The 11,266-nt window shown below is 40.7% G+C and overlaps 1 protein-coding gene across 1 annotated transcript in view; it reads left to right on the top strand.

Annotated features, from left to right (window-relative positions):
* Positions 1-621: 621 nt before the first annotated feature.
* LOC122875025 (genetic suppressor element 1-like) overlaps positions 622-11,266 on the top strand; it is a 38,097-nt gene continuing 27,452 nt past the window's right edge. The window contains exon 1 of the mRNA XM_044193713.1: positions 622-1,306. Coding sequence (XP_044049648.1) covers positions 1,270-1,306 — 37 coding nt within the window. The 5' untranslated portion in view covers positions 622-1,269. The remainder of the gene's footprint in view (positions 1,307-11,266) is intronic.

The following is an 11,266-nucleotide window of genomic DNA, read 5'->3' as shown; positions in this document are numbered from 1 at the left end:
TGTGTGTGTCGATACAGTTATGCTGGTCACATCACGGTATTCACCAGCACGTCTGCGATCCTGTTGATTTTCAGGACTGGAGGCTGGAAAAGAGGAGAGGAGAGGAGGAAAGAGGGAAGAGGAGGAGGAGATCTGAATGGAGCAGATGCTTAAGGGCAGGTTTTTACACCCCCCCCCCCCATGCTCCACACACACACACACACACACACACTTTTTCCTCCCCTTCACTCTCCCTTCCTCTCTCTCCCATGATGAATCAGCTGTCACTCAGGCACCAGTCCAATCTACTGATAATGAGAAGTGCATCAACGCCCTCTCGCCTCTCTTCCTCCTTGTTTCTCTTTCTCTCAATCTCTTTTTACTCACACACACCAACTAAATCATCCTTCCTCCTTTCTCCATATTTCTCCCAAATACACACACACACACACACAGACGTGTGTGCGCCACACTCATATAAACTCATTCATCTCTCCTACACTCATCCATCTTATGATTCTCCTCCCCTCTTTTTCCTTCCTTCCTCCCTCCCTCTTTTCTCTCCCTCCCCCTCCTCCTCCTCCTCCTCCTCCTCCTCCTCCTCCTCCTCTGTGCTCACTGAGCTGAGCAGTCAGTGGTGGGACTGAGGCAAAGGAGGGAGGATAAAGCAAGAATAGAGACAGAAAAGAGAACAGACGCCCAGAAAAACAGATCATTATACAGCAAACAAGCAAGAGGCCGCTGAATGAATAACAAGGAAGGGATTACAAAGCACAGGACTATAAAAAGGAGAGAACGCCGGCTGAAGACTCTCTCTCTCTACTCTCTCTTTCTCTGACTCCCTCCCCCCTCTTTCTATCCTTCCTGTCACCCTCCCAACTCTCTCAGAGGCTCTCCCTCCCAGTAAAAGATGGCATGAGCACACTGTCACCCATCCTCAGCTTGTGGAGCTTGTGTTTTTTTCTCTCCTCATTTTCTCTCTTGCTGTCACTTTCTCTCTGTCTCTTCTTCCTCTCTGTTTTCCTCTGTTTCCATCCACCTCTTTGCTCTACACGGGTTCAGTCCAGAGGGCGAAGAGGAGGGAAGGGAGGTAGACAGAGGCTGACCTCTCCCCTCCTCCCTCCTCAAAGTGCCCAGAGAGAGCCAGAGCAGGGAGCCGTCTGATGACTTACACCAACAACGAGATCCTTAACCCGGCCAACCACAGCCCGATCCCCCTGCTCGCCCCCTCCCTGCCTCCTGTCACCCAGACTCTTCTTCTCTGAGTCAGCGGAGGACTGATCCAGGACCATGTTTGGATTAAAGACTCCACACTACTACCTCCCAGGTAAGACCATTTTTATTCAGTATTTAATCTTTCTGTGGACACTCTGTGTCGGTATTTCCTTCTGTATCAAACTGTAGGCTGGTCACATGGCTGCAGAGAGTGAATTTCCCTTTCATTCAATCCTTCTTCCAAGGCATAATTAATAGCTTGAGTGATGTCACATTGATTTGCTGTCTTATGCCCGGTAAGAAGAGTTACCCTGTGCTTCTGTAATAGTCACATATATTGCAGCCACTGTGTGAAATTATATTTTTGTTATTAAATTCATCATTTTTATCAGTTTAAAAGAGACAGACTTGGCGCCAAAATTTATTAGCAACTGTTATTGTTGTATTAATATTTCTTTCAGGAAAATTTTCTCAGTCAAAATAACATTTGCTCACAGTGTTGATCTAAAGACATATTGCATGCCTTCAGTTGTGTATTTTCTTTTTGCTACTATTGTTATATCTACAATTTGGATATTTTCTATAATGTGTACTACAGTATCTGTGTACACTCTTGAATTTTTGAAATTGTTTTTCTATTGTTTATATTATTGTTAGTTTTCTCAAAGTTGTTGCTCTGCTATGTTATTGATATGGATTTTTTGTTAATTTTAGGCTTGATTGAATGAGTGTAACCTTCACTGTGGACAAAAATGCCATCTTAAAACAAAATGAAACAGAGCTGAAAAGATTAGTCGATTACTGTAATCGATTAGCGGATCCACAGGAAATGAATCAGCAACTACTTTTATTATCGATTAATAGTTTAAGTAATTCTTTAAAGTAAAAATGGTTGGTTTGATTGAACAAGAAATTAATCAGCCGTTTAATCAATAATTTAAAAAAGTTAGGTGCGAACCTAAAATTAAATAATTGTAGGGTGTCATGATGAAGATTGGTCTGTAGCAGTGGTGTTTTCACTCTTTGTGGTTTATCTCTCCTTTGCTGTGGAGCTTTTGCTGTTTCCTATTAACCAAACAGCCTGGACATCTATTGTCGGTAGTCTTCCAGGCAACTGTGTGAGATATAAGAGAGTGTGGCCAGTGTCAGTGTGGAGACAGGTTACCTGAGAAAGGTGCTTACAGTTTTTTACAATCGCTATGACAGTTTTTTCGATACATTTAACAATTTTCCTAAACTCTTAACGCACCAACACACCTAAAACACACAATTGGCAAAATGGTTAATTTTATGCTCAAAATCACACATTGTAAACTAAACCCCAAAACTAATTTTCAAAATACAATAATAAACTAACACAATACACTATGTCTAACAAAACACTGAAAACATGTTTTAAAATCAAATAATTATTTAAAACACTAACACATGTTCTCTTCCAACAGGAACATTTAGTCAATCATAACACAATGACAAAAAAAACACTATCATAGGCTAAAATTACAGAAACTACATTATTTTTTGTGTCAGGTCTGCCCTTATACAAAAGACAGTATATTGTATTGATCATAGATTGTGTTTTGCATTGTAGTTTCTTTTGAAGCCTCTCTACATTTTTGTTTTGTTGGGTTTAGTAAATGCATGTATATTGTTCCTTTTCCACACAAGATCAGCCCAAAGAGTCCTCTTTTAGAACATATGATCATGCGATTGAAAAAACCTCAACACCTGAGTGTGGTTCCTAGATGGGAATCAGCTGTGATTTATATATTTGCATAATTGCAATAAGCTGTTTCTCATTAGCAATGGAATAAAATACAGGGAATATATTTGTGTTTCAATTCACAATATGAACAGCTGTTCACTTTGACTTTAGCCTATATAAGTTGTTTAGAACATGATGTTATCTGTTCTGACATACAGTGTGAAAGCATTTGTAAATTTGACTGTAAAATTACATTGTTTTGGTCTTGGTTGAGCTTGTGTGTAAAAGAAGTTCAAGCATTTTAAATTGGTGTTAACTGTATGCATTTTGTCGTAGAAAAGGTTTCAGTCGTAGTCATCTGGACACTGTGCCCTCAAGGGCAGGGCTTATGTAACACAGAGTAGCTTAAATTTCCAGTTCCCGTCCAATTTTTTCACAATTGAGAATGACTTCCGGATGGGAGCCGAAACGTCTTGATTCTGAAAACAGTGTCCAGATGACTACGATTGAAACCTTTTCTACGATAGAACACTCCTGGATGAATGAGGGACTACACCGTCTTGTATGCATTTTGTATCCAAGCAACAAGAAATGTGTTAATTGTATAGCCTACAAAGACGGATGTTGTGCTAACCGTGTTAAGAGTTTAGGAAACTTGTTAAATGTATTGAAAAAACTGTCACAGCGATTGTAAAAAACTGTAAACATGCCTGATGGCAGGATGGCAGAACGACACACGACAAGAGAAAGAAGGGGGGAAGGAGAGGTCAGTGAAAAGGTAGTGTGAAGAAGTGCATTAAAATGACATGGTGGGGAGGAAAGAAAAGGTGTGTAAACTGGGAATGTGTTAGTTTAAGCAGTAAAGCAATATGATATGAAGGATAATGTTTGAAACAGAACACTTCTCTTGCACAAAGGCAGACGTGTCTTTCCCCTGACCCCTAACCCTGATCTCTGACCTTTTAGTTGCCTTGGCTAGACTGTGGTCAATGATTAAAAGCCCTGCTGTGGTAAATGCTGAAAAGTGGGAGAGGGAGGGGGCAATGAGTGAGAGAGTAGCAGGGAGGGAGGGATTGATGGGGGGAATTAGAGGGCGGAGGGCAGATTAAACAATGTTCTTTGCCTTGTGAATCTTTCATGCTGGTTTTTGAATTATACATCTGCTTTCATAAATGATTGAATCAGAGTGATTATGTGCTGCTTTGTCTTTGTTTGTATATTTGTGTGTGTGTGTGTTTTCTATCTGCGCGTGCATGTGAACAAGAGAGGAAGAAGAAGAAAATCTCTCCAGGAAGCAACAACCCAGTCCCCCCTCCTCCCTCCACTCTCGCATTTATCCTCTTTTTTTCAGTTTCCTAGGTCTCGCTTAATGTCTGTGTAGTGTGTGTACTTTTGAACGTGTATGTGTGGATGAGTTTGTATGTGTGTGTGTGCTTGACTGTGTTTTTGTGTGTGTGTGTAAATGGGTTTTTGTCATAGCTGGCACTTTCATATATGTGTGTGCGTGTGTGTTGTTGTGTGCACCTGTCTGTTCTGTTTGTGTTTATGTAGGTGTGTGTGTCTGTGTGTGTGTGTGTGTGTGTGTGTGTGTGTGTGTGTGTGTGCACTATCATCATTCACACACTGGAAGATGCCCCAACCCCCCTCCTGGTCCTAACTGCCGTTGCTGTGGAGACACTGTCAGCCACACGCTTGCTCCTCAATGATCATTTGACAATGTGGGGGGTGAGGGGTAAAGGTGTGTGTGTGTGTGTGTGTGTGTGTGTGTGTGTGTGTGTGTGTGTGTAGTGATTACTGTGTGATTAGTCAGGGCAGAAGGAGTGGAGCAGAGTAAGGATGAGACAGGAATGGAGATTAGAGGCAACAATTGAAAATCAGGTTAATGATACATATTATCATGACAATCTTTCATAAAACCATCAACAGGAAAGAAAAAAGAATGTGTGAGATAGGAGACATGACACAAAGTGAGGATGTGTGTGTGTGTGTACTACATTCTTGCATTGTTACCCAGAGCACACCATGACCTTAACATGGTATCATAAGGAAAAGAAAGTGGCATTTGGTTATCGCCCACGCTCTGTACCCCCTGGTGATATGCACCATACACATTACAGCAGTTTACTGTTTTCCCTCAGTCGATCGCAATACAAATGCCTTTTCAAAAATTGTATTTTTTAAAATCTGAACGTATTCCCAGGAGAAGGTACATCAAGGCTGCTGGGACTTTGCAAGTCATAAACAAAACCATCTTTTACTATGTTTAAAAGATGGCGCTGGCGCTATTCTATATTTTTCTTGTTCTCAACAAATCCCATGAAATTACCAAAAAACCAACTGTACGTTAGTCAGGCCCAGAGACTGTTTGTTACTACTGAAGATGTAAATCTTTAAAAACGGGTCACAAATATAAATTTTCTTGTTTAAAAAAAGGTAATTTACTAAATTAGCTGGGCACTGTAGTTTTTAACAAATACTACTCAAAGAGGAGTTAATAGTGTATTTTTTGGGGACTATTTTCAGCTGCAGATTAACCCACGTTTGGTTGAGTATTTACAGCAGCAGGACGGTGTATGTAGAATTCAATCCGATAAAAACGTTCATCATATTGAAAAAACCTCTCCCACTGTGGAGCTCACTGCACAAAGGAATAAGCTACAGGCTTTAACTACACAGACGATACTTGTTAATAGGATCATTGCATTGTTGGTTTTGGTCTTTTCCTGGGATTTCTTGACAATAAGAAAAATATAGAATATCACCAGATTTATCGTTTAATATTGAATGCAAAGATAATTCAACTCCAGTTCTCGCAATGTCACCAGGTCAAACCCGGCTCAGATGTCTGCATGAAGAATGGACACACACTCAGTGACGTTAGTGTTTCTGTCCATGTATGCGTTCACTCACGTGCGCACACACATTATCCACAGCGAGTCAATAGAAAGCCGGGTTGTTGATGTGTGTATTAGCCTGCCATATTTATTGGCTGCTGTGGTATTTTCAGGGGTTGGGTAGCTCTGTTCGACTTGACCTCTGCATTGATTTCCATGATATGTGTTAGAGCTACAAGGACACTGTGGCTTGTGATTTATGGCAGATGTCACATGAACATACACATACACACACACACACACACACACACACACACACACACACACACACACACACATAGTACAACACACACAGAGTACAACACACACACACTTCTCATTCAGCCTCAGGCTGCCATACTGTGAGCGCGGCATTTGATAACTTCACTCTAAATATTCTCCCTGCATTGCACAGCAGCAGCAGTTCTACAAACGCAAATAAATACTAATTTCTCAGACTGCAGTAGAGTAATGACTTCAACAGACTTGCAAAATGCTTGTGAACGTGGTGAGAGAGACTTTCCCTCCATCCAGGGAGCTGCTGAAGTGTCACTGAGCAAAAGGGAGGAAGACCAAATAGAGTTCAGAATAGAAGAAAATTATTAATTAAAAACAAAAACATTTACACATACACACGTTTAAATGTTTATATCCAGCATGGCTTGTTTTCTGCTACAGACAGACTGAAACTAGTCCTGAGAGCCTGTAATGATAGATTGAGGATACCTTAGTGTAACTCTCTTGCTTCCCAATTTCTTTATTTTTTTTCTGCTTCCCTCTCATTTCTTACCTCCTTGTTTTTCATTTTACCTTGATTAAGATGCCAGGTGGGCTCTGCCTCGAACATGAGGCTCTGTGCTGTGGTGGAGCCAGAATTCAAACCTCTGCTTTTGAGTCTTTAAGTAGGACACAAGGTGTTGTGTGTATATATATGTATATGTTTTTAGTGGGTGGAGAAGCTGCTGGCGTGTGTTTGGCCGTATTGCTATTCTGTATGTATGTGGAGAGAGTCTTTGTGTATTCATGCAGGAGGCTGAGATGGGTGCTGCCTCAAAGGAAGCTGCTGTCAGGCTCTCTTGTACAGTTAATTGTGTGTGTGTGTGTGTGTGTGTGTGTCTGCATCTTTGTGTGCAACTGTGTGCATGTTTGTGCTCACTAGCTTGTTCCGATGAAAACAGGGTCGCGGTGCTCCACCTCAAGGGCGCTGTTATTAATGAGATGAATAAAAGACCATGACAACAGCTTGATAACACAGGAGATAAAAACACACACACACACACACACACACACACACACACACAAACACACACATACATGCACACACAGCATGTGGGAGCTGGGTGATTTTCTCTTGCCAAGAAAAAAAAAATAAGAATAAAAGTGCAAAACAACCATAATCTATTTTTTATGTTTTCTATCCTCCAGAGACAGTGAAAATAACCAGAAGACGGAGTGTAAAAGAAAAGGAATGAATAAAACAGCATGTTTGGTAATGTCTCAACCAGAAAACAAACAAGTGAGCAAGTAAGCCAGCCACCCTAATTGGTCAAAGAGCTGGTGTCACTAATGAGCTCTTAATTAACAGAGAATTCACTTAAAACACATGTACACAAGCACAACTACAAACACACATGCTCACACAGGCAAACATGCCTGCTCTGTGATGTTTACATTCATTTAGAACAAGCAAAAAGCTTTGATGTGAGATCTTACATGCAAGCACACATTCACACACACACACACACACACATAGGCAAACACACACACACACACACACATAGGCAAACACACACACACACACACACACACACATAGGCAAACGCATATACATCTACAGGGCTGAGGTAAACAGGGGAGAGAGAGAGAGAGAGAGAGAGAGAGAGAGAGAGAGAGAGAGAGAGAGAAAGTACTCAGATACTCAGTCCTCTGCACCATCTGCATGTTCATGAACCATGTCAAAACATAATTGATTGAATGTGTCAGTGTGTACGTATGTGTGTATCTGTGAGTTTATATGTATGTGTGTGTGTGTGAGTGAGAGACAGGACTACATCCCCTCCGGCAGTAGCTCTGTGGCACCTCACAAGCAAAGCATGTGCAAAACACATCTGCACTATGAAGCATACATGCCCTGTATGACAGTAACTGCCACCTAACTGCTGTTAACCTGCTCTCTGTAGAGGCCCCACCCTACACACACACACACACACACACACACACACACACACACACACACACACACACACACTCACTAACACACACACACACGTGCATACACACACACAATCAATGATGTCGCTTCACTGAAGAGCCTGTTGTGCATCGCTCAGTCTGCCACCTGGCCGCACCATGTTAGCAGGTTCTCAGTGAACGTGTACATGTGATTAAACACACACACACACTCAGGGTGACTTACAGTCCTCTCCTCTCTGTGTATCTAATTATGTCTCAGCAGTGGCCAATGGATCTTGTTCTAAACGCGAGCAGGCACCACAGATGTAGTCTGACTTTTACAGGGTTAAAGGGTCAGTTCACCCAAATCTTAAAAAGGTAAAAAAAAAAACTTTCCACTATCTAGCCATGAAGCTATTTCCCATTTTATTTACTGAGTTCTTGAGAAATACTTTCCTGAGATTTTAGCTGTCACCCCAATACAGTGGAGGTAAATTTTGTTGCTGATGCTCACAACACAAATTATATCTGTAAAGCTCAGCTGTTTTGAGAAACAACATTCCAGTTACTCTGGAGATTGAAATTTTGTTTCAGTCTGTACCCCAAGTTATCCCAATGCCAAAATCATCAACATCAATACTGATACCATTACCGATAATTACAAAAATGGCCATTGTAACATCATGTAGGGGAAAGCCTTGTGTCATTATTCATGAGGTGAATGCATAAATAATAGAATCTGAATACATTTCATTACCACCTAAACATTAAGCATTTGTTTTTTACTATTCTTTGTTATAACACAGTATAACAGTTTTTAATGATAAAATTAGATCTAACGTGAGACAGATACATTTATTCGGGGGGTATTGATCCTATTGATGCAAGAAATGTCCTAATGTTATTTTTTAATGCTTTGACCACCATAAACTAAATTCCATTCACTTTGTATATGAACAGACCTTTTAATTCAGATAAAATTCAGTCTTGGAATCATTTAGCACCGATCCCAGAAAACATTTCACAGCATACAGCTTATGAAGGTACATCTGCAGACAGACTGGTGTCTGACATTTAGATGTTTTGTGGACAGTAAGTGGCAAAAAGAGACAAAAACATACAATTTACAAATCCGTAAACTGTCAAATATGTTCCCACATTCTGTTGCACACATATGTCAGCTGTGACAGACAGACAGACACACACACACACACATGTCAACAGCGCACAAACACACTCACGGTTACGGGGCACGTGTTTGCTCATGTGTGATCTCTCGCCACCTTGTTCCGCTTCTGACTGTATTTGCATAATCTGCATAATGATGCCGGCTTTAATTGCCCACAGCCAGGTAAGGGATCATGTGGTTAAGTGGGAGATCATAATTATGTAAATAATTGGCCTGACCACAGCAAGCTGCTACTCTGCCACCCATCTGGAGAGGGAGAGAGAGAGAGAGAGAGAGAGGACATAAATGGAGGAGAGAAAGAGGTGCGAAAAAGAGGAGAAAGAGAAAGATAAGAGGGACTGAGGGATGAACAAATGAGGACAGTTTGAGGAGAAGGTTGAGGAAAGAACATATGAGAGGAGGGATGGCTGAGGAGATAAGTAAGAGGAGGAGAATTTAAAAAAGTGGAAACGTAAAGAGCAAAAAGGATGAAAGAAGAAATGTGTGATTGTCTGTATTTGTAATCTGTTGAAGAGTTCGCCCAAAGTTCCTGATTTCTTCTGTTTTAATATAATGCTTGATTTAGTTCCCTCTTTTGTAGTTTGCTTTGTAGGTCATAAAGTATTGAGAAACAGACTGACATTGGTTTTGGTCTTTTCATGGGAATTGTCGACAATAAGGAACACATAGAATAATGCCAGTCTTATCTGAAGAGCAGTGGTGGCCTAAAGGTTAGAGAAGAGGAAGGTCACCAGTTTCATTCCAGGACTCATTACCTCTTTTGAGGTTCCTCGAGCAAGGCCCTTAACCCGCCAACTGCTCGGCGGCAATCAGGACAGACTGGGGTTGTAATCAGCTGTGAATGTGTGTAAATGTTTGAGTGTGATCAGAGCGACCCCACAAAAAAGCTTGGCTTTCAGTAAAACTTTCCAGTTAAAAAGGTTAAGAAATCCTTGAAAACTTTTTGGTATTTCATTCAAACATTTCCTGGAAATTGGAGGGTGAGAAATCACTGTGACTCAAATCATGTGATCGCAAGCTCCACATACATTATTGTGTAGAGAAACAGAATTACAATCACATTGTACGTACAGTCTAGCATCTTAAATGTCCAGAAACTTCAAAAACTGATCAAATACACATGTAATTCAGAAGAACCAATAGGGAGGCTACAATATAGACAGTACATAAATGAGAAAAATTACAATAAATAAACAAGCTCATACAAAAAATACACATATAATCCAAATCAGACCAAAAAGAAAATTAGATTAAGTAACAACAGCATAGAAAAGTTTTATATTACATTCCAAAAATTCTTTACATTTCATAAAACATGTAAAATTTCATAAACTGAGCTGACATCTGCTGATGAAGATCATGTGATATGACCAAAAGCTCCAGCATCAGTATTGAATAGACTCTGAGGTGAAATTGTTTCGTCAATTGCTGTTTCCAAGGTCAAGATGTCCTTAAAGTATTTATTAAAATCTAACTTTAAACACATACAAATTTAACATTAACAAACTCCATTTGATTGAAAGCACCAGAACGTAATATTTGCTTTATTATAACTGTGAGGACCTTAAACTACCATTTCCCTCACCTGTAACCTTAAATCTTAACAAACAAAATCCCCCCTTAAAAAGGTCAGACCATGTGAAACGTCTTTATTTTGGAAGATTAAAGAAGTATAGCGGTACCGAAACACACACATGCACACACACATACACCCACGCCTGCCACTGTATCCACTGCACAGATGGTAAAGGCAGCAGCCCCTTCACACAGACAAAGGGAAGGTAATTCTCTCTGCAGGACGTGAACAGAGCTGGAGCTGGAAAAGAGCAGCACACATCAACACTCCCCTCCCTGTTTCCTTGTCTCAGCCCCAGGCCAACAAACATCACAGGGGTAAACTGACAATGTGTGCGCGTGTGTTTGTGTGTGTGCACGAAGTGTGTGTGTGCATGCTGCTGAAATAGGCTTGAGGAGGAGAGACAGGAAAAATAAGAGAAGAGGGGAGAAAATGAGAGAGATAAAATGAAAAAGAGAGGGAGAGTGTAGAGGGGGTGGAGGTAATAAACAGGATTAGTGCTTATCTTTACAGCACTGTGTGTGCATGCGTGTGTGAGAGAGAGAGAGAGAGAGAGT

The sequence above is a fragment of the Siniperca chuatsi genome, linkage group LG4 (assembly GCF_020085105.1).
Source record: "Siniperca chuatsi isolate FFG_IHB_CAS linkage group LG4, ASM2008510v1, whole genome shotgun sequence".
Classification (NCBI taxonomy): Eukaryota; Metazoa; Chordata; class Actinopteri; order Centrarchiformes; family Sinipercidae; genus Siniperca; species Siniperca chuatsi.
Note: the sequence above shows the minus strand (reverse complement) of the source record. Positions and strands in the feature narration are given on the sequence as shown.